Source organism: Dichotomopilus funicola (assembly GCF_033296635.1).
Source record: "Dichotomopilus funicola strain CBS 141.50 unplaced genomic scaffold C8A04scaffold_44, whole genome shotgun sequence".
Lineage (NCBI taxonomy): Eukaryota > Fungi > Ascomycota > Sordariomycetes > Sordariales > Chaetomiaceae > Dichotomopilus > Dichotomopilus funicola.
In genome coordinates, this window is record NW_026944065.1 from 154,733 (window position 1) to 177,485 (window position 22,753).

Consider the following 22,753-nt stretch of genomic DNA (forward strand, 5'->3'; position numbering starts at 1 on the left):
GGGTTATTCTGGACTTATGAAGGATCAAGGCTGGAGTGGGCATTTATTCTGCGCTGGGAAACCGTTGGTTTGCGTTGCATATTGGTTAAAGCTTGAAATTACTTCAAAGAGCCGCCGATGACGAGGTTGCGTGGCATCGTGTATCATTAACATTTCATACAGGTTAGGAACGGGATGGCCGACCGGGGTCACGGGTTTTATTTCCGAATATCATGAGAGGAGGGCCGGGGGACATCTAGACGGATTTGTCTGTTCACTTGGGGTTTGTTTTGGTTACCACCCCATAATCAAGCTAAAGTACCGATATAGGTATTCAATCTTCACTCATCTTGCGCTTTGCGTGGTGGCAGGGGGAAATAAAACTGCGAGTCAAGTATGACTGGCCGCGTCTTGAATGTTGAACAATTCCGATTGTCTAGCTCTCCCGCCTTGACTCAACACAGACCTTAAAACGCCTCATGAAGTAAGACAGTCTGATGGGGTCGTAAACGGGGTAATGGGTAGAGCCTCTTTCCATCACGCCTGCTGAAACCAACCCCTCTCGTCTTACAACACACTCGGGAACAAATGAGGTTGATCTTGATCATTTGCAATGTGCACCCGCCCCCGCCCCCGCTTGCTAAATACTTTCTTGCGCGATTATCACGTCTGGAGGATCTAATCCCCACAATCTGGAAACTGAAGACCCAAGTCCATGCCTTGTCCAGCAGCGGAATCAAACTACATCCGATTTTCAACCCCCCGAGGATTCCCAGTCGGTATCACGGTCTCCAACCACAATCTCCAACCACAGTCTACTGTCTACAACTGTGAAATATGCATATTCCACAGTTAGGTAGTGCGGCTATCTATTTATTAGATCCTACTTGCAGGAACACCATCAGAACCGCGGCGTACCTAGGGCGGTGTTGAAGACACAGTTAGTTATTAACACTTATCAGCTATTACCGACTGGCGATGGCAAGAATGCAGTGCAGCCAGCAGAGGAGAAACTCGAGGAAGAAGAAAAAGAAGGGGACTCACGCAGCCGTCACCCCCAGCGCGTCCAGAGGACGCGACGTCATAGCCACACTCGTCAAGAGTAAACAGGTGAGGACAAAAGCCGTGATGACGCCCAACTTGTACGAGGCGTTTCCCAAGGCCTGGAGAATCCAAATGGGCACCACCAGCATCAAAACGCCGATGAAAATGGTTACGGCGGACACGAAATGGTCCATGACCTTGTCGCTGTAGAAAGTCATGGTTGGGTGTAAGGCGTTGTCTGGCAGCTGGTCGGCTGCTTTGCTAAGACTGCCAGTGCCAGTGCCGGCTTGAGCTTCCACGTCCCCCGTGATCCTACGCGTCCTGCGCCGGCCACCACCGCCACCGCCGGGCGATGACGACAGCGTCTTGCTCCGGTCGTCACGCCAGAAGGGGAGCGTGCGCAAGAACAGAAACCTGTCCATGCCCCGACGTAGCGGCGTCTTGTCTCGCGGGCCGAGGGGGATGAGGTCGTCTGGGTAGTCCAGGTAGGTCTTTTCATTCTGGTGGATCGCCTCGTTGTCATGGCTCAGATGCCAGTTCTTGAGGCTCGTGATATCCCAGGAAGGCGCAGCGGGATATCTTAAGAGTGCGGTTTGTTGGAGGATGAATTTGTCTGGGCGCGCAAAGGGCTAGGGTGAGTGACCCTACCTTCACTTAATTCAACGCTGAGCGGGGGCTGCTGGCTGCACTTACTGTATCGATACAGGGACGTCGAGATCTTGTCCAGGAGCTCAACTCTCTCCGAGATGGCATCTTTCCTAAATGTACCATTATCTAGCTCCTTGCCCGGCTGGCGGCTCTCCTCTTCGATCTGGGCGAGCTTCTCTTCCAGGCTCGAGATTTCATCTTGCATGCGCAGGGCTACCCGTACGTTGAGACTCCGGAACCGACGAGCGACGAAAAAGTCGGGCTCGGAAGCGAGTAGGTTGGAGTAAGCCTGATAGCCCACATACTTCCAAGGCTTTTCTTGAATCAAATCATTCAAATCAGCTGCCGTTGGTGCCGTCGGTGCCGGATTGAGTGTTGTTGACTTTGTTGCAGCCGGCGCTGCTGCTGCAGTCGTAGTCGGCGGGAGCAGCGAGGGGACAGCATTGCTAGAGTGAGTAGAGCCTGGGTCTTGATTCCCTTGATTCCCTGCTGAGGCTGCAGATGCACCAGCGGCTACGTCTAACCAATCTGGCTCGCCATCCGTCGCAACCAGTGTAGAAAAGTTGACCGGGCTATCCATCGTTGCCGGTGTAGAGCGTAACGTCAACACTGAGATCGAGAACGTAGGTAATTGAACAAGATGAAACAGAGGGTTCTGCAGGTACATGTACGGTACCTTGGGTATCAAAGCCTAGTGAGGCGAAGCAACCGTTTACAAGACGATCCCTGTTTGTTGTTAGCTCAAAACCTCACTTAGATGTTATCTAGCCAATGAAACATTGAGAAACACGCCGTTACCCCCGCCCTACCGGGTCCACCCAAAGTCCTAAACTAACAACCCACTAGGGATAGTATTGTACTTGCACCCTACCTACGATGTAACTGTAGGACACTAAAGGCTAAGCGCTGCGGCAAGCCTGGCGAGGGTGCTCGACGCCATTGGATTATTACCTCGCTCCCTCGTTCGATACTCACATCCTGACTGAAATGTTTCAGCTTTACCGTTTTAAGCGCCGGTGGCGCCCCCCCTTCAGATCCATCGGTGCGAAGGCTCGATATATTCATGATTGGGAAGTAAACCGTATTACCGTAAGGCTTGCATTCGCCATCCTCGATTACCTACTCGTCCTCTCCCCTCCCTTGTCTCCCTTCGTAATCCGCACCACAACGCCAAAGTGACCAACAGCTTCGAGTTTGAACATGGACATTAACCCCGCTCGCGTCTTGGTGTCAGATGAGCTGGCGGATTTAGCCAACAGACTCAACCAGCTCTCCATCCAGAGGCCGGGGCACATGCACCATGATTATGCACACTTCATTCGCCTTCCTGATACTAGCAACGAGCTAAGGATTCTCGACTATGCTGGCCACGGAGGGAAATCCAACCGAACGAGAAACGCTGCTCCGCGGCCGGATCCCAGCACCCAGTCTCAGTCCCAGAAGAGCAACACAAATGGCCAGAACCAACCTCAGCGGGGCGGCGATCAGAATCCCGGCGGCGGTAATGACGGCAATGACGGCAATGGTGAGGATTCCGACGGAGAGGACAAACGGCGACGCGGTCCTGGCACCCAAGTAGGCGAGCACTCGCTGCACTCCCGTCCGCAGCTGAAGAGCTTCCTGGACAGAGTACTGCAACCGGCAGACCCAGAAATTTCCCGCGATATCCGTTGGCTGAGAATCGACTCAGCGAACGATCTCACGGTCCTGTGCCATCTGGTCTCCCTCAAAAGGCTGCAATATCCCTTCAGGGCGGTTCTCGGCCGTGCCGTCCGCAACCAGGAAGAGGGCATGCGGCGCAAGCAGGTGATGCTGCGCTATTACAACAACAACAACACCACGGCGGGAAAGCCGGCGGAAAAGCCGGTCGAATATGCAGACTCATTTATCGCATTGCTAAGCGACGTCGAAGCCCGGGAGGGCAACCTGGCCAGGTTCCTCGACAAACACAAGCAGTCGAGGCGGCCCCCCAGTAAAGTGGGAGCCCAAGCGGCCGCTGACTTCCAGAAAGACATCCAGAAAAGGTTCGACAGCCTCTGCTCGATGGAGAACGACGAATTCTTTTGGTGGGCCGAACGAGCCATCATGAGAGTCCTGAGCCAGTTTGACATTCATACTGGCAACCGCCAGGAGCACCAGGATCCTCGCTTGACGCCCGGCACCGAGAACCGCCTCATCGGTATCGTCGAGTCCATATACACACAGGCCTGGGCGCAGTGTTCCACGCTCCACGCCGGGTCCCAACCCCCGCTCGAGGAAGTCTTCAAGCATGTGCGGTCCTTCATCCGCCAGTCCCTCACCGAAGACGACAGGACGAAACAGTCCACCGATTTGGCCGTCGTGGTGCAGTGTTTCGTCGGCAAGGTCGCATTGGACGTCGCGACATGCATCTTCCACGCTTTAAAGACCCTAAAGACAGGGGGGGCAACGGTTACCGAGTCCGCCTCCCCAAAGAACCTCAAGATCCCCCATATCCTCCGGCACTCGCGCGCCGGCGGCCAGCTGAAAGACACCTACAAAATCTGGCACGTCTCCCAGCTCAGCAGCGACCCCACCTTCCAGTCTGCTTCCCTCATCGAGGCAGACCCAGGCCCGCTGGTCGCCTACCAGGATTTGGAGGACTTGGGGAAGGAGAAGGAAGAAAAGGCCTCCCAGCGGCTGGCCATAATCGACCTCGACGCCCTCACCCGTGCCTGCGCCGCCGTGCACAAAACCCTCCAACACACCGACCTACCCCTGGCCCTCTTCTTCAGTGCTGCGTTTCCTGAGCTCGGCAAACCGCGGCTGCTCGTGTTCAAGGGCCCGTGGCTGACTGAAGTTATCAGTATCCCACCGCAGGAGATGAAGCATATGGGCTGGGAGGGGCTGAGGCCGTTGGGAGATGGCGGGGCTCGGCAGGGCTACTACGCGCGCTTTTCTGCTCACCGGTTGGAGGGCGGCATTCCGATTTTTATGAGTATGGAGGAGGATGTACTGGGGGCGTTTACACCTGCCGGCAAGTTTCTCTCGTGGGAAGAGGTTGTGAAGGATGGAGGGGATGTTGATGAGTGAGGGTCTGAGGGATCTTCGGGGGGGATTTACCTTGTATGCACAAGTTCTGTGCTTGATCTGTACTGTGTTAGCGAGTTTCCAAACAATTTTGATTAGTTCTTATTTCGTTTAAACTTCAAGGTTTAAAACCCATCGCTCCATATGCGAATTATGTATTTCGGAAAGCGACTCAAACCGCCTCTCATTAGTATTTCCACTTCTCATGGGTTGCTCCCGACATTGATGTTCATTTTAGACACAAGGGGTCTTTAAAGCAACGTCACAGCTGTGTTGATGGTGTCGTCTTGTGAACGATGCCGTTTTGTTGTGGCGACCCCACCATGTCATTATCGTACGGTACCAGCGTTGAAGTGACCCTTCATAAATTACGTGTATTCCGGTGTATTACTCATCCCACATCCCACATCCCACCTCGAGGCTCGGACCACGAACCTCCATCATAAAATCACGATTTCACCCACAAAACCACCATATCACCGATAGTTTCACGATGGCGCCACTGAAATCGAAAACTGAGATACCAAACCCGCGCCGTATTCTAGCGGTGTCCCTCACCAACAGTGCGCAGCACCTGAGCAATGTCATCAAAGGTACCATACGCGACCCCACCTCTCACCTCACGATGCTTTGTGAGCATCGATTCATGATCATCGCACCAAATCCCCAGCATACCGCCCTCATCAACTCTCTTTACCCCCTAAATTCCACACCCCCCGTATCAGCTAAACTACTAACCACAAACAGATATAACCGGCACCCACCCCACGCCTTCAACCCCCTCTCCCGACGACGACACCAACAACACGCCCAGCACCACCACAACCACAACCACCCCCAAAGACCCCCCACCCCCTCAACCCACCCTAGCAGGAACAACCCACACCCTCCCCCTCACAACGCCCTACTACACCGCTTCCATACCCATCTGGCTCGATCTGATCGCCACACCAGCCGAATGGTCCGCTTCTTTCCTCTCGCCTGAGGCGCGCGAGGTGTTGGGTGTGTTGGGGGGGGTTGTTGTTGTTTTTGCGTTGCCTTCTTCTCCTTCTGCTCTTACTGGTCTTTCTGCTGGGCGGGATACGGTGGGTGGTGAGGGTGGTGGTGGTGACGATGGGGATGATGGAAGGGAAGCAGCGCGGGAGTTGGTGAGGCATGTGGGCAAGGTTGTAAGGGAAGGCTTGGGAGGATGGGAGTGGGTTGGGGTTGGGTTGGTGGTTGGTGTTGGGGCAATTGCTGGTGGAGGGGAAGCTGGGGAAGATGGGACTGGAGAAGAGTTGGATGAGTGGGAGGATTTGTGTGCTGAGTCGGGGTTGGAGTTTGTTCATTTGCCCAAGGCGGGTGTGGCGAGTGGGAAGGGGAAAGGGGCTGCGGAAGAAGAGGGGAAGAAGAGGAATGAGTTTGGGGAGAGGGTCGGGGTTGCGAGGGTGTTGGAGGCGTTGGAGGCCAATGATTGGGCTGGTGGGGGGATGGATGAGTTTAAGGAGGGTGATGAAGAGGGTGAGGAGGGGAAGAGAGAGTTGGGTGATGGGGAGGTGGAGGATGATGATGAGTTTGACCCGGAGAAACTGGATTTCGGCTTTGATCGGGGGGATTTTGCCGGGCTGAAAAAAGCGATCTGGTCTGGCGGTGGGGATGGTGAGGATGATGACGAGGAGGAAGTAGGTGAAAAGGAGGTCCAGAAGTTAGAGCAGATGATGATGAAACTGCAGGCTGTGAGGGACGCGAGTGCCGGCTTGCCGGAGGACCAGCGGAGGAGGATGGCTGCCCGGGCAGTGGGGGAAGTCATGAAGGAGTTGTGAGAATACGCGTCATGGTACTGCCTCAGGCGGACCTCCATGACGGTGGATTCTGGAGGTGTTGTATTGGCTTATCAACGAGAAAAGCCTTGTTTTATACCAGTGGCCCAACGTTGTCAGAAAATCTCACAATTTTGAGTCATGGATGTTCGTCATAGCTGGGGTGAGCTCAAGACGAGTGTCTCGCAGCCATCACGCGGCATGGAGTTCAAGGAGACAGTAACGCTTTCAGCTTAAGTTGTAAGCAGAAGATCAATATAGAGGATTTATTTTTGTTCAGAAGAGGCACTTAATTTCGTAACAACGGGCACTCTCTGTAGCTCTGACTTCCACCGCCTTTATAATTAAATCTTTAGAAAAGCATAGTTATATATTACCTACCCCCTGCATTCCCCTTGGACAGTAACCCACCAAACACAGACTTGAACAAACACCACGGACCGATTTCCGATTTTGGCACTCTCAAACATCACACAAACCACAGCAACCAGGGTCACCCTCAGCACTTGTCCGCAACTCCCCCTTCTCCCACCCCTCCCCGAAGAAAAGACGGGAATCCCTGACAGGTTTTCTGTTTACTGTGTAGTGCATGTGCCGCACGTGTCCAACACGCTCACACACACCCACATACCCACACAGCAGTTGCGACGAGACGAAGGATTGCTGTGCCGCAGCCTCGTTCGGACTCTTGGGATTTAGCCGAACGCTTCGGACTGGGCAAAAGGAGGAGAGGGAAAAACGGTTTCTTAAAATACAAGCCCCCCCTCCCCCAAAACTAGCTAGGCTCCGCGCATGAACAGTTGTGGGTTTCTGAAGAGGTGATCTTCAACTGGAGGTTTTGGTGTCAGTGCTCGTTAAGCCAGTTTACTAGTGTATTCAGGGACGAGCGGCGTGGAATGGATGAAGGGGGATTGACGATTTGCCGGGACGGACGGCATATCGGCGATCAGGCGCAGTCAATGTCCAATGGAGAGATGGGATCGAGAGGGCTTGGATGGTTTGTTTTGCTGGTCGGGCAAGATCAGACGGAACCTTGCCCGGTTACACAATGCTTGTTACGGTAGGAAGTCGGGAGGCATAACTTTCGAGGTGGGGATGGTTGTTACAGAAGACCGATAGAAGAACAGGGGATGGTCGACCGAAGAGTTAGTTGGGAGAGGAACAGCCGATGGTTCATCTCGAATGTCAAGATCTCCCGAGGAGGGGTTGTCGCGTGGGAGAAGACGTGAGGATGTCTGTCGCAGGGATGCCTATTTCGGATTTTTGGGACCGGCTCGTTGTAACGTCTCGGCTTGGACTTCTTCCAGGTGAGAAAGACCGCATGAGATGACGTGGCTGCGCGAGTCGGAGTTCAACCCGTCTCGGCGATGCGCTTCAGATGGACCAGGGATGCTAACGAGGATTCGACGAAAGCATTTGCTAGTTAAAACTCCCTGCTCTGAATGCAAAGGGAAACGTTTAGTGTACTATGTAGTTCGGGTGCGCTATTTTGGACATTTGGAGCCACGGCCGGTGGGAATCGAAGTTTGAGTTGCTGGCCGGAATGTTGCTGACGCTGAAAGTTATTTATGGCTTCGGGTTAACGAACTGGGCGGTTGCAGAAACGCCATTCTCGCGGTTGTTCGACAAGGGTCAGCATTCTGCCTCTCAGGGCTGATAAAAACGCCACCTCGGCGCCTCTTCCGGCCTTGAGGTGAAGGATTGGTTCTGGTGACCACCTCATGTATGTCCTATGTCGAAGCAGTCGCGCCCGTCAGTGCCGTCACCCATCGCGTCTGGATGTTGATTCTCTACTTCGTACCCCGCGCCAGTTGCGACAGACCGCGCCGTGGCCTGCGACTCTGCATGAATACTTGGTACCTGCAGTCTTGCAGACCCGTAGCCAATCATGCCGGTCCGAATTCCGAGCGGCTCGCGATCCGTTGCATGAACTTGCCCGACCACGGCCTCTCACGATTCAGTGGCTTTCAGGCGAGCACCGATGGATGGAACCCTGCCTTCAAGACCGCATTCCCGACGAGTTAGCCCTTTTCAGTTGGGGGTACTGACTCACGAGTCCTCCGTACCCCTACTATGTTCCAACTAAAATTCTGGGAAAGCGTGACGAGCCAAACCACCGAATTTTTCACTTGATCCGACCAAGAATGCGGCGGCCGGTCGGTGTGATGGTTGCTTGTTGAGTGGGGCGCGTGAGTGTTCACGAGGCAAGCACAGGCTGACTCCCTGAGAAGGAAAGAAGAAGGGGAAAAAACATGTGTGCTGCTGCCAGGGCTGCCCAAGAAAAAGGGGAAACTGGGGGCCAGGCACTGTCCAAACTGAATCCTGGTCCGGAAGTGATGGACCAATTGTCGCGGCTAATCCCAGGTCGTTCCTGCATGGCCAGGTCCGGACCCGCAGGCTCCTTCAGGGGTAAGTGGGTCCTTGAGTTGAAGATGGTGGGGTTGTGGAACAGTGCTGCCGACACAGTGGACCTGAGGAAGGGGCAACCCAAAGGGGACACTCGGGATCTACAATCAGTTTCAACCGAACCGGATGGGTGGTTTTTGGATCACCAGCACCGAAGCGGTTGGTGATCAGGCGCCGTCATCGGATTTTGTCATTTTTGAGGGGTTGTTTATTATTTGCCACTTCCTCTTGTTTCTTCGTTAGGTTGTCCGTTATGTGAAAAGGGAACTTGAGGGCGATGGACAATGGAAGCGAGGCCCCCAACCTGCCGCCCGCGACGGGGATGTTTGAAAGTTGTTCTGCAAAGGACCAACCCAACCTGCACGACGGCGGAACAGCTGGTTGATGGCCGCCTTGGACACTTTTTTCGGCCTGTGTTGCCCAAAGCCTGGAATGGCCGGTGCATCTGCAGCTCCCCCCTTCAGCGCCACGGCCGCAAGCCTCCCCGACGACTCCGACAGCCAACAGACGAAGTAGACTCACTACATTAGGTCACGCACGTCACAGAGTCGCACCGAAGTCGTGTTCGCCATAAAATGGCAAATGCATGCGTCTTGCCGCTGGAAAAGACATACGCGTCGTGCTGCAGAGGTGGGGATGCGCTGTAAAGGCGAGTCGCCGGCTTCAGTGGTCCCCGACCGAACACCCTCGTCGGCTCCGGGGGAAAGGGTTGCGGAGGCCGGTCGGGCAAGCGGTTGTGCGGCGCGCCGGCGAGGGGCAGAACAAACCTTCGCACACGAAGCACAGTGAGCCTTGGGCGCAACCCGTTTTTTTACGCGGCTGCGGCCAATTCGGGCTAGGTAGGCTGTTGTCGTTGGGTTGATTGGCACTGTCTGGATACATTCGGTCAGTGCTCGCCCCCAGTGTCCCCTGCAGGTTCGCACCGATCAGCAGGACACCACATGGCGGAGAGACGTCCGTTTGGAAGTGTGGGTGAAACTTGGTGGGACTGCTGCCGCAGAAGCTCTTGGAGGTGGAAAAACTGGGATGCAAATGAAAGCCGGGAAACTACAAGAACATCACAACATCATTGATTAATACCGGGGCGACCCTGTAACCTCGTTCTATGATCCTGCGTATTCATGGTCAACTTACCTACGCAATACAGTATATGCAGGAGATGGCGTTTTCTTCCCGTGTCCTCGATGCTGGAGACAAGCAAGAAGCCAGGGGAATGCGTTTGGTGTCTTGGCCCCGCCAATTTGTGGCACCAGTGGGCAAGGGGAAGCGGGTTTTGGCCCACATTGAAGTCGCAGCGAGTGTGGGAAAAGTGTGGGAAACTGCACAACCCGACCTCCAAGATCCGGCATCCAAACTGCACATCTTCGGGGGGCTGTGCAAGTCGCACTTCCCCGACAACAGAATCAAACATCTCGGACAAGGTACAGAATGTTTGGCGAAGTTTTCGGTTGGTGACGGCACGTGTAGGTCGAGAGAAAAATACGACTGCGGGCCGAGTAAACTTCCGTCTCAAAATAACCACCTAACTACACAGTACGTGTAAATGCTCGCGCTTGGATTTGGCCAAACTCTGTTTTCCGCCACCATGGCCAAGTCCCGTCGTCGCAGATCGGACGGCGAGTTGGGAGGAACGGGTGGGAATTCCCGCAGCGCACGGGCGGAGGGACAACTCCATACCTATCCACACGCGGGACACCACATCCCAACTCGCCATTCATACAGTATGGCCGCCCTTCGGAAGGACACGGGTGATCCCCCGTTCTAAGCCTGGGAGACGCTCTCGAGGTTGCGCCGTGAGTTCCACACGTTTGAATCAAGCGCTTCACCAGACTTTCGGCAGCGGCGTTGTTCAACCCTAGTCAGGTCCCGAGTGACACAGGCCGGGTTTCCGGGAAACTCTTGCCCAAGTCAGCGTCCCTGGCCGGTGCCACCCCGGGTCCTCGGTGTTCTCGCTTCTCTCTTTTCGCAGCGTCTCAACGGCCACAAGCCGGTGGGGGGAAGTGTTGGTCTACGAAAAGACGAGACAACCGCCGCGTTCTGTGATCCCGCGTGCCCGCCAAATGTTTTCCGTAAGGCTGCCAGGAACAACAACATCAAGCTCGCATGCCCCTGCGGTCAGCGCTGCAGGTACCAAGTAAGCTGCAGCACAGAGCTGCTGTGATTGGTCAACACACCCCAAAAACTCAAGGCGGCCCCCTTTGGGCACCGTGGATGACACTGTGCGGCTGCAGCGCGCTTCCTGCGATTCGCTGCTTCGCCCGTTGGATTTCTCCTGGCTCTCCTGCCAAAAAAGCGCTTCACGGGGCCCACCGGCCCGCCCAGTGTGGGAGCGCCCACACGGATCTGATGCTCTTCGCTCGTTTTGCTTTTCCCTCTTCAACCCCCCATGTCCCCGTTCCAGTTTTTCCCCTTTCGACTCTCTTTTTTGCCCATCCTCGATCGCCTCACGTTGGGTCCTCTTCGACCGACCGATCTTTTTCCCTTCCCCCCTCCCCACTTTCTACCTTCGCTTTTCTCACCACAGTCACTCCCTTGGAAATACTCAATTGAGTCCGTTAATCAGAAACCGTTCATTCCTTCCGGCTTCTGTTTGACGTTGTTTATTCTTGTTTTTGCCTCGAGCATCATTCCTTCAATCCTTGACACAGCACCGACTGTAAACCCCCTTTTCCACGGCACAAGCCGAACCTCCTGTGCGATTATCCGCCCAGGACGACACTCCTTTGAACCAGACGATTTCCCATACTTTGATTTTATATTTCCCTTTCCCGTCCATACCCGCAATATACCCACCGGCGTAGTCGAGACGAGTTTTGATCGGTGGCATCCACCCATTAAGACACAAAGCAACGCGGCACCCTTCCGAAGCCGGCGTTTACGGTCCGGACTATTCTTGACGCCAAACGAGCCCCGATCATCAAGACGACCCACGCCAGAACGAACAATTACACGGAGCCCGAAATGGCCACCGATGTGGTTAAGCACGAGCTTCAAGAGGTGAAGGAGGAGTTTGTAGAGGATGTGAAGCAAGAGGAAGGATTCGCCCCATCGACCGCGTCTCTCTCTGTATCGCCGTCGCCCAGCAAGTCGCCGTTGCCCACGCCCACCTCCTCCACCTCACCGAATAAGATGATGAAATCCCCTGCCAATGGATCAAAGGGGCAGGCCTCGGGGTCAAGGCGGCCGGCTCGCAAGAGCACTCTCACGCAGCAGCAGAAGAACCAGAAGCGGCAACGCGCTACACAGGACCAGTTGACGACACTCGAGCTCGAATTCAACAAGAACCCGACGCCCACAGCCAACGTGCGCGACAGGATAGCGGAAGAGATCAACATGACGGAGCGGTCCGTGCAGATTTGGTTCCAGAACAGGTGAGTCCCATGCATTGCAATATCGTGTGAGGAGGCAAAACCTGTTGCTAACCTGGTCGTAGACGCGCTAAGATCAAGATGTTGGCTAAGAAAAGCCTCGAGAGCGGAGAGGATATGGACTCGATCCCCGAGTCGATGCGCCAGTATCTTGCAATGCAGGCCATGGAATCGGGCAAAAGCATCCCGGGATTTTTTGGGCGCCCTGGCATGATGCCTTATGGGCAACAGGGGCTGATGGGTGGTGAGCAGTCAGGGCCTGGGAAAGTTTGTAAGTGCCGCAGCGAGGAGCATCCAGCTATCAACAATATGCGCTAACTGGCTACAGTGATCCACCATCTTAACTGTCGCTCGCTCACCATCGGTAGGTGGATGCGGGTCGGACAGAACGCCATGGACTTGATCATCTTCTATTCCCCGGACAAGTGCACGATGACCTACTACATCAACAATGACCAGGCTGGATACAAGATCGAGTACCCGTTCTCCCACATCAAGACAATCTACCTCAATCAAGAGCAAGGTGACCAACACGCCGGCATCACGATTGAGCTCCTCCAGCCGCCGATGTTCTACATGGACTCGTCGACGACCGCGACCTTCATTCAAGTCCACGACTTTACCGAAGACCATCAAGCGTCGCGGGTCCTGACCCACCACCTGGGTGGCAACCCCAAGGTTCTGAGTGGCCAACTTGCTAAACTGATTAGCCTGGATACCTTCATGCGCCGCCACGATGCTACTGCCCCTCTCTTTGACCAGCTTCACCCGCTGTCTATGTCGGCCCCGGTTTCACCCGCTCGCCCGTCGTCGCAACCGAACTTCGCGCAGCCTCACGTGGGTATGTTCCAAGAATCACAGTGGGGCATTCAAGCCCAACAGACCATGATGATGCGTGGGCCAGGCCACAAGAGGCAGCGTAGTCGCAGTGTCCCCGGCCCGATCGACTTCCAGACGATGCAGTTTCTTCAGCATCCCCCAAGCTTCCACATCACCCAGCCAGAGCACCAACCAGCACCGACGCACAACCCCAACATCTTCAGCCCCATTCCCCAGCAGCCCAATATGCTCGGCCCTGTTGGACCAAACCTACGTATTGATACGCGGGCCGGATTTGGTTCTGTGGACATGCGGGCGTACCCCCTTTCCGCCACGACAGCGCCGTCGCCCTCGGAGTATTCGAGCCCGAATTTCTTTGCAACCCAAGGACCTGACAATGGTGGGATCCCAGCCCCAACGTTCACGCCCTACAGCAGCACCTTTTCGCCTTTGGTCAACCCCGCCAACCTTGGCGTGCCACCCTCGATCTCGCCGCTGTCATTCAACCATTCTGACCCGGCAATCGCTGGGGAGTCGCCGCCCATGTCGATGCCGGCCATTTGCGAGGGATCCGCGATCGCAGACGAGCCTGCAAACCTGAACGAAATGTACCCGGCTGGCAAGCCGTCCATGACACTCCCGCTTCACCCTCACTCTCCCTTTGTCGAGCCGAACCAAGCCGACGTGGAGCTCAACCAGTTCATGGATCTCAAGCGTTTTGATACGGAACAGGCCTCTCTCTCTCCTGAGAGCGTCCAGGCGCAGTAGCCTCCAAGAAAGTCCAGCTGCTTTCGTTGGCTCTTCGTCTTGGTTTCAAGCAGTCTCATCTCGCATCCTTTCGACACTTCGCATGGTTAATCTTACCACATGCACTATACCCGTCGAAAGGGGGATTTCATTTTTCTGCAGTATTCGGGGCGTTTTGCGGATCGCTGTATATACCAGGGCGCTTGTTTGGCTGCTGTCGTTTCCCTTTCTCGTTCCATTTCTGTCTCCCTTTTCCCAGGCAAATGGATCTGCGGACACGGCCGACCCCACTCCAAATCCTCGTCTTTGATCTTTTGTTTTTGGACTTCTTATCCTGTCGTACTTATCGCCTACGAACTATCACCACGATATCCCACCATGCCCGCTCTCATCTGGGTAGGCCACGGCCGGATTCTCTTCGACAAATCTCGAGTTTTGGCATTTTGCTTCGCCTCGTTGCTTTTTTTGTTTGGCAGGCGAACTCTTTCTTTTGCCCACTGCTGTCCCCTGAGCATTGACCTACACAATGCTTCCGGGGAAAAATATGTTGTTTAATACCTATTCCCTAGTCATTTGTGGTTTGGTAGCAACCAAAATCCAGACCGGGTTAGGGTTGGAAGGCGGGAATCTCTGGAATGAGGAGGTTCAGAGACGCGAGGGATGCCGAAAGAAAGAGGCCCAGGAGGCTTTCTCTTTACTTTTTTTGGTAATGCGTTTCTAATTATCTGTTGTATTTTGGAGATGGAATTTAGGAGCATCATTTGCACTGCGCAAACTATTAGGGATAGGTTGGTTTGGTGGAAATCTGGAGTTTGATATCTGGCTTGAAGTCGTTTCAGGGAGCAATGAGCAAGAATATTGAACGCTGAATAATCAGTCTTGATGTGCGGGCGTGAGCGTGAGGTGAGGTGTATGGGGAGATGTGTATGTCTGTTGTTTTGCACCCAACTAAGCGAGTGCTGTAACGGTGTAAGAAGTGGGTTGCTGTATGAGATGTCTTCAGCCTTGCTAACCAGTCCTGAGGGTTTGAAAGTATCACTTGGGATAGACCCATCAATCCTTCGGTGTCTCGAGCGTGATCGTGATGACCTAGTTGTAACACGAGAACTTAGCTTCGGGCCGTCGTTGTTATATACGAGGAGTTTTAAATAATTGTTTTAAACCGTGTTCATATACACCTTCACCTATCTATCTGCGTGTCTTCCTGTTGTTTAGCTTTCCTTTGGATCATATTTATCCCTTTTAGTCTGTCTATTTTTTTTCTAATTATCTAACAGTTGAATACATGCCATGTAGTCCAACTAGTTGGAGGAGTGAGCCCCTTCCTCCTCACTGAGGTGATCCCAACTCACTTCTCTCTTCTGGAACGATCTCGCTACTCCTGTGTGATTAGGTGGGCCAGATCTAAATCGGTTAACCCCAGCACGCCGTGGTATCAGTGGCCGGCAGAGGAGGGTCATCAGGAACTATGGTGGTGGAGAATTTGTTCGAGTATTACTTGGCGTCAAGTGTCGTGGGTTGTATGAGATGTGCCGCGCGCTTACCATGGCTCGATAGGTAGGTAGCCACAGGTGACACGTCCTTGGCTTTACTTTTTGGGGGTTGGCTCGGCGGTGGGCTGGAATGGGAGGTGGTTGGGTGTGCAAGCGCTTTTTCTACAGGAATGACGGAGGTACATTATTAATTAATTGAGGCGTGATAGATGGCAGGTGATGGAGTGTGCTGATCGATATGGTTTCTCAAGTTTTGGTCATGGTACGGTTAGCGTTGTTTTTTGTTATCTGAGGTCTATGTGTTGTGATTTTACATTCGATGCAACTGTTTTCCTTCTTGACTAGGTAGAAAGGAACCTGATGGAGAACAGTGGGAGATTTGCTCTTCTTCGGTCTCGACCGGAAGATACAGGATGCTAAGCATATTGCGAGTTCGACTTTCCGGGTTAAGCTTCTCTGTAGCTCTGCCTAGTAATCTACGGTTTGCGGTGAAGCTCTCGTTTAAACACTTGGCACGCAGATCGCTGCACCACTAGGCATGTTTACTCGGGAATCCTCTCGGTAGGATACAGATCTATACAACCTCGTTTAGCCTAATTTGAGTTTTCGCCTTGACAACCCTGCTACTCGTCTGTTTACCAACCTGCTTGCGTCAAGCGCATGTCTTGTCCCTTTCCTATTGCTCCACGACCCGTCTCAGCTCCAGCCTCCAGGCATTCTCGACCGGTGTACGTCAGATTTCTTTATCCAACCGTCCAACGCAGCTCGGGGCTTAACTTCTTGCCCGTTGTTCGAGGACGGTCCACCGCGGCTGGATCTTGGCATGCAGTACCATCCCGTTTCCCGCTTCTCCTTCTGGCCCGACAAACCCCAATTGGAGCGGCTCTGCGTATGTCAACGGGAAGCCCTGTTAATGAACTCCCGTGTGCACAGCCGGCGTCCCATCCGCTGATGTCGTCCCGGATGCACGACCCGGCCCGCTGCTACCGTTCGATCCGGCCGGGGCTGATCATCAGTTAAGCAACTGCGGGGAAACAAGGAATAGAGCCTCCCCTCATTCGAGCGCGTAAGAAAGTACGAGGTCGTGCGGAGAAACAAGGGGATATAGCCTCATTCGACCGGGTAAGGGAAGTTCCAACTTTGTGCGGGGGAAGCGATCTACGGTTGTACCCCATTGATCCAACGTTACCGAAATAATTATATAAAGAAGTCAACATTGGCATCGCCCAATGGCTCGGATAGGTGTCTACCTAGTCACACCTGGTTACATGTATGTGCTTCTGTCATCATGCGGCTTCAAATTCTGAACTTGGCAGCGCCACTGCTCTTTCTGCCCGGGGCACTCTCTCACGGCGAGCCCAGTAAACCTGGCGGCCCCGGAAACCCCGGAGGACCCGGAAAGCCCGGTGAGCCCGGCAAACCCAGCGATGGACTAACCGTCAAAACCACCACGGGAACTTACACAGGCCTTGTCAACGACACCACCCCCGACGTGGGCCAATGGCTCGGAATCCAGTACGGCGTAGCCCCCGTGGGCGAACGACGCTTCCTGCCCGCGGAGAAGGCGCCCGACCTCGGCGAGACGGACGCGAAGGACTACAAACCGATCTGTATCCAGCAGAGTGGGAACAAGACGGACGTCTTTTGGGGGCTCATCAAGGAATTCCAGAATGCTGATGAGCAGAGCGAGGACTGCTTGTACCTCAATGTGTGGGCGCCGAAGAAGCCTAAGAAGGAAAAGTTGCCTGTTATTGTGTGGGTTTGTGGTGGTGGGTTTAGGGAGGGGGGTGGGCATGCGCCGTATCAGGTTCCGGATCAGTGGATTCAGCGGACGCAGACGCATTTGGTGGTGACGTTCAAGTATGTTCCGGACGGCTGCCTGAGAAAGGGGACCTTTTTGCTAAATTATTTGTTACTAGCTACCGCCTCAACGTCTTTGGCTTCCCAGGTTCGCCGGCCGCAGACCAGAACGCCGGTTTCACCGACATCAGACTTGTGTACGGATCCAGCCGCCAATCTTACTGAGAGTGACTTAGCTAATGCTGCGAAACAGCAACGAGTGGGTGCGGGACAACATCGCGGGCTTTGGGTGAGTTTCTCAGACAGTTCATTCGCTGCCAGGCAGGGCCAGAATACTAATACATCCCCCCGCAGAGGTGATCCCGACCGCGTCGTCCTCTACGGCCAGTCAGCAGGTGGCAACGCCGTCGCCTCGTACGGCTACGCGTACCCCGAAGACCCCATCGTTACCGGCCTCATCGCCTCGTCGGGCAGTGTCGGCGCGACCAACTCGGCCAACAACTCTGCCTTCCACGACCTGGCACAGGTGGTGGGCTGTGCGAACCTGACCTCGACCGAAGAGCTCGCGTGCATGCAGAAGGTCGACGCGCTGGAACTGCAGAAGTATGTCGAGGGCATCAAGACTCAGGCGTTCAAGGGCTCGTTCCGGCCTATTGCTGATGGCGTGACTGCTTTTCCGAATAATACGGAGCGGTTGGAGAAGGGGTTGATTGCTAAGATTGTGAGTCTTGTCATGGTTATGGGGTCCCGTCTTGATGTGATTGGACTGACTAACTTGTGACGGAAGCCCATGATCACCGGTTACAACTTCAACGAAGGGGCGGCCTTCCTACCGTTTGACCCTGATGCTACCGCGCCGCCCGCAGGGGGGGGTATTCCAGGGGGCAATGGGTTGGGATGTGGTGTTGTGACCGAGGCAAAGTGAGTTCAGCTTGTCCCGTGCTACGTTCTGTTTCCCTGCTGGCCGGCTTGATGAGATGTGAACCCCTATGCTTACTCTTTAATAGTGCCCGCGCTTCCCACGGTTTGAGGACCTACCAGTATCTCGTTGCGGGCAACTTCTCCAACATCACGCCTCGGTACTGGCTCGGCGGCATGCATAGCTGTACGTACTTCCTGCACCTTTCCTCCTCTCGAGACATCGCCGCCCCGTATCAATGCAAGATGTCAGAAGAAGGGTAATTAGAGGACATCAATAACTAACCAACCCCTTAGCCGAGATCCCCCTCGTGTTCGGCACACACTTCGAGTTCCGCGGTAACTCGACCGAGTTCGAGTGGCAGACCAGCTACGCAATGGAAGGTGAGCAACCCCCCTCCTCACACCCATCGTGAAAACTTGTAAACCAACAAGTAACTAACACCGAAACGATAACAGCCTACTGGGTCTCCTTCGCAGCCAACTCATCCGCCGCGCCAGTCGACCACCTCGGTCAGCCGTGGCCCGAATATTCCACGGCCGACGACGGCCAGGTTGTCGTGTTTGGTAATGCGACTGTCCCCGGCGGAGCGTCGTATGCTGAGCTGGCTTCTGTCGCGAATCAGTACTCGGGGTGTTAGGTGACTGTGATTTGTCATATGCATGGACTCCTCTTGAGAGCGGCTAGCTTGCTGCATTGGGACTGGGGATGATATCTGGGTGGTGCCTTGGAGGTTGGGGTTTTCAGGGGGGTGCTTGTTTTGATCGCAAGTACCTAGAGGTATTAGATTGTAACGAACAAAAGACCCAAGATCAAAATTCAATTCTCCAAGTTGATATCGGTACTGCCTTTCGGAAATATGGCATCTTTATTGATCTTACCTTTGATGCTTGTAACGTCGAACTAATTCACATTGCCGGATGGAAGTTCAATGAATATGGGGGCCATAGGCCGATCGCCCTTTTACCAACCGCCGGGAAGATTATGGAGATGCTAGCGGCCTGGAGAGTTACAGAGGTGGCGTCGCTGCTGTCCCACGGCTGTCCGTTAAGGCTATGCTAGTACACATTAAGAAATGACAGCTGTTCATAGGAAGCCAGCGCTGAATATAAATGGGACAACACCTACGTAGGATGAGTTGGTATGCGTAGGGTCACTAGATCCCGACGCTGGAACGTCGCCGCTGTCCCACGGAGGCTCAATATGCGAACTAATAGCCTGCCTGTCTTTTCCCGCTGCTTGTTGCCTATGCCATCGTAGACTCCTTGTCAAATGATAACCCATTGCGATAGGCGGATGCCAGCTCACGGACGTATGGTGGGTTACACACCTAGGGACTGGAGTCACTGGACAACTAGACCGGACCGAGACCGGGCCGAGATGGATTAAACACGAGATTCAAGCCGCGAGCAGGTTTGTGTTCCTGCACAGTGCAGGCGTTCTGTTCAGGCACCAACATGTTTTGTGTCTTTCTTTGTCTCTTTGTATCAGCTGGTTTCCTGCAAACTATATTACTGCGACCCCAACCCCGCAGCTGCTCTAATTATTTCCACAATCTAGCATCCAAAAATCAGTTCTTACCTTCGAACTGAACATGGATGCCGCTGTCAGCCTGAAGCCTGTCGAGAACTTGGACCTAACGGCCCTCGGGCGGTTCGGCTAATGCGGCTTGATCCTGTTTTGGTATGCTGGCAGGTGACGATGTGGAAGAACTTGCCCAATATCTCGCCCTGCGTGAGAGAGAAATGGGACACAGGTAGGTACCCGACCTTACCTAGGTACCCGGCGCCATGGCCCCTGCTAACAATCTCGCCAGATCCGACGGCAGACGACGAGGATTCGAGTGAGGAGGAATTGGCCAAGTGGAAGAACCTGAACTCGTTTATCGCTCGATTTATGACAAACCAAACCGTTATCTGGCTCCACCTTCCTGTCTGGCAGCTCAGGAAGGCGCTGGAGTGGCCACTCGATGATTCCAAGGACATCACGGAATGCCAGCTGTGGGTGGCGAGCGAATGGCTGATCCATTGCGCAGGCCCTATTTTCAAAGAGATGAGCTCGAACCCGCCGGACCTCGACCCATCCGACGCTGGATCGTTCAGGACAGGCCCCCTCTGTGATGCCGAGCCTCTGAGCGTCGAGAGGTGGCAATTTTGGAGGAAGCGGCTCTCCGACGTGGCTACCGATGTTAGCGCTGGTGTCGCTGGACACGCAAACGAGGCCTTGAGGAGCATGGACGCTGCGGAGGCAGATGTTTGAGGGTAGATATCCTTAATCTTGACTGCGAAGTTCTCCTCGAGAAGCTCGTCCCGTATTTGCCGACACCGTATCTCTCCGGGTTGGAACTCCTACAGCCGGTTCCACTACAATAAGTGGCAAGTGATGTCAATAAGACTCTGTAAAAGCAAACCGAAAGAACGCAACTTGGCCAGAGGCATGTCCTAAGATAAGTGTTTGACTACGAACAGCTACACATGTTGCCCGATAGTCGGCGGGAAGCTAAAAGAACACTCTTCCCATCTATTGCGACCTAATCATGGCCGACTAAGAGAAATCCGCTGGCAGGTTTCTAAGCTTCAGAGCTGCTTGAAGCTTCGGAGTTTAGGGTGATGCTCACCAATCACCCAGACATAATGACAAGCATGAACAACCCGGCATTTACCTGGAAACGTCAAGGTCGATGTACATATGTTGTAGCATTGATGAAAGACTCCAACCCAATGCTCCCAACTTTCTTCGTAGTCGAGAGCATAATTACCACAATAAAAAACCCACAAAAAGAACCGTTCTGGACCGACGACTCTACTTCAACAGCATATTTTGTCCAACACTACTATGTACGCTAATAATCCCGTCCATAATCTATACGCATCCCATGTCACACGTGCCGCCGGCAGTTCTTCATTTCATATCTTTTTCTGAGACTGCGGCGTCGTGCCACTCGACCGGGGCTCGCTTGGGTTTTAGGTTTTAAGTTTATGCCTTGGGCGGGATGGACTTGGCTCGGCTTGGCTCAGCTTGGCCATGCGAGTCGGTGGCGTGGATTTTTGGGGCTCTGTGGTTGGTGAAGGGAACAATTGGGTGAGCTGGGGAAAGGGGCACATGGGGGAGGGATCAAGATTGTGAGCAAAATGGGGGTGGCTCGCTATGGCCAAAAAAAGCGGCACACCAAGTCCCGGGATAACTTACTTTGCTTGAAAAGTGAAAAAAGACGAAAAAGAATAAACCAAAAAAAGGGAAAGAAGACAAAAAAGAATAAATCCAGCAAGTGAAAAAAGACAAAAAAGAGTATATCAATCAAAATTTATTAAGATTTGATCCAATGTTAATGGATTAGACTTGAGCTACCTGTTTTAGTGTGTCGCTTTTTTTGGCCATAGCGAGGGTGGGATTGAAGGTTTGGTTTCGGGGCTGAGAAAAAATTGGCGGTTTGGCACAATGGGTGAATGTGGCAGCCTGGGATGCAATGCAGTTTGGGGGGCTGAAGAAGGTTGATCTTGCCGCGCCCTGCGTACTACTACACGTAGTGTAGGAGTGCATAGTTTCTTAGCGGTTGTATTGGAGGAGGAGGAATGCTGACAGGCGCTGGTGTTTGTTTGAGATGGGGATGGTTAGTTAAAAGGGAGATGGGACGAGCCGCCACGGGAAAGGGACATGTGCGGCGCAGGGATTTGGTTGAATCGAGAACCAGTTAGCGACTCGATACGTGTAACTATTATAGCTCCTGCGCGGTCCAATATTGCGGGTTGGAGCATGTTATTCTTGCTGGTGTATCTTGGGCTGAAAAGGGTGTTTGCTCTCAAACGGGAAAGTATCCCGGTTTGGCCACGCAGCGGTTCGATCTCCCGTGTTGTTCGTCCCACCTTGCCACAACTTTGCCGAAAAGATGCGTATTCTCGAGTTATTGTCAGGTCCATGCATACCGACAGGTAACTCCGCCGTTTCGACGCCGCGGCCGTCGCCCCGGGTCGCGTGTGGCGGCGCCAAAGTTATGTTACCCCGCGCGCTCCTTTTCTTACTCTATTCTTATGGGTACGCTTCCTTTCGAGAAGCGTTTCAATGCATCACGGAGCTTGTCCGCAATGCCAACTTTTGGGGGTGTTTCGGAGCAAGATCCAGCGAACAAACAGCGCAAAAGTCCCCACTTACCCGTTTCGGGCGTGAGCAGGGTGGCTCCTTCCAGTCTTGTTGTGGTTTGAGTGGGTCCCAAGTTCCGAGCCGGGCTCGGTTTTTTTTTTTCAACTTTCTTGGCTCTCGTGGGTTTTGCCCAGGCCGGGTTCACCCAGGCATGGCAGTGGGCATGATGCCGTCATGGCTGCTCCGACGATACGAGCAGCGTGCGTATTCGAGAAGGGGGAAGCTGGGCAGGTCGTTTCACTTTGGCCGCCTGCCTCTCTTGCTTGCGTGTCGCCATCCACACCCCATGTTTCTTTTTCGACATTTGCTTCGACGATCCCTGAACGCCCACTGGCACGCCCCGCGAGCACTGCAAGCACCGCCAAAAAGATTCGCGGCGTCCCCGTCCCACAGCCACAAAATAGTTTGAGGTCGCGCTAGTGTGGCCAGGGTGTGATAGGCTTCGGAGCAGACCCACGCTAGACTTCAGCCGTTGCGAGTCGGCTCCAAAGTCGACACCAGTTGTGCATACGCAGTGTGTGCCGTCCGCAGCAGGATAGTGCGTCG

General features: G+C 54.0%; 6 protein-coding genes across 6 annotated transcripts; 5 read left to right on the plus strand and 1 right to left on the minus strand.

The window, feature by feature from the left end:
- Positions 1-848: 848 nt before the first annotated feature.
- C8A04DRAFT_13182 (uncharacterized protein) lies at positions 849-2,251 on the minus strand (the record flags this gene model as incomplete). Its single annotated transcript, XM_062777612.1, has 4 exons — positions 849-897; positions 1,024-1,636; positions 1,713-1,781; positions 1,915-2,251. The coding sequence occupies 4 exons, from the start codon at positions 2,249-2,251 to the stop codon at positions 849-851; spliced, it is 1,068 nt and encodes a 355-aa protein (XP_062635843.1).
- Positions 2,252-2,871: 620 nt separating this feature from the next.
- C8A04DRAFT_38259 (uncharacterized protein) lies at positions 2,872-4,722 on the plus strand (the record flags this gene model as incomplete). Its single annotated transcript, XM_062784183.1, has 1 exon — positions 2,872-4,722. The coding sequence occupies one exon, from the start codon at positions 2,872-2,874 to the stop codon at positions 4,720-4,722; it is 1,851 nt and encodes a 616-aa protein (XP_062635844.1).
- A 490-nt stretch (positions 4,723-5,212) lies between these two features.
- C8A04DRAFT_38260 (alpha and gamma adaptin binding protein p34-domain-containing protein) lies at positions 5,213-6,521 on the plus strand (the record flags this gene model as incomplete). The annotated part of the gene is made up of 2 exons (XM_062784184.1): positions 5,213-5,312; positions 5,467-6,521. The coding sequence occupies 2 exons, from the start codon at positions 5,213-5,215 to the stop codon at positions 6,519-6,521; spliced, it is 1,155 nt and encodes a 384-aa protein (XP_062635845.1).
- Positions 6,522-11,885: 5,364 nt separating this feature from the next.
- Positions 11,886-13,879, plus strand: C8A04DRAFT_29924 (uncharacterized protein; the record flags this gene model as incomplete). The annotated part of the gene is made up of 3 exons (XM_062781185.1): positions 11,886-12,295; positions 12,358-12,563; positions 12,621-13,879. 3 exons carry the CDS (start codon positions 11,886-11,888, stop codon positions 13,877-13,879), a joined length of 1,875 nt encoding a protein of 624 aa, XP_062635846.1.
- A 2,701-nt stretch (positions 13,880-16,580) lies between these two features.
- C8A04DRAFT_38262 (acetylcholinesterase) lies at positions 16,581-18,710 on the plus strand (the record flags this gene model as incomplete). Its single annotated transcript, XM_062784185.1, has 9 exons — positions 16,581-16,621; positions 16,777-17,211; positions 17,271-17,348; positions 17,405-17,440; positions 17,506-17,872; positions 17,939-18,072; positions 18,159-18,256; positions 18,367-18,453; positions 18,529-18,710. The coding sequence occupies 9 exons, from the start codon at positions 16,581-16,583 to the stop codon at positions 18,708-18,710; spliced, it is 1,458 nt and encodes a 485-aa protein (XP_062635847.1).
- A 1,061-nt stretch (positions 18,711-19,771) lies between these two features.
- On the plus strand, positions 19,772-20,329 carry C8A04DRAFT_29926 (uncharacterized protein; the record flags this gene model as incomplete). The annotated part of the gene is made up of 2 exons (XM_062781186.1): positions 19,772-19,826; positions 19,887-20,329. The coding sequence occupies 2 exons, from the start codon at positions 19,772-19,774 to the stop codon at positions 20,327-20,329; spliced, it is 498 nt and encodes a 165-aa protein (XP_062635848.1).
- Between the last annotated feature and the right edge of the window lie 2,424 nt (positions 20,330-22,753).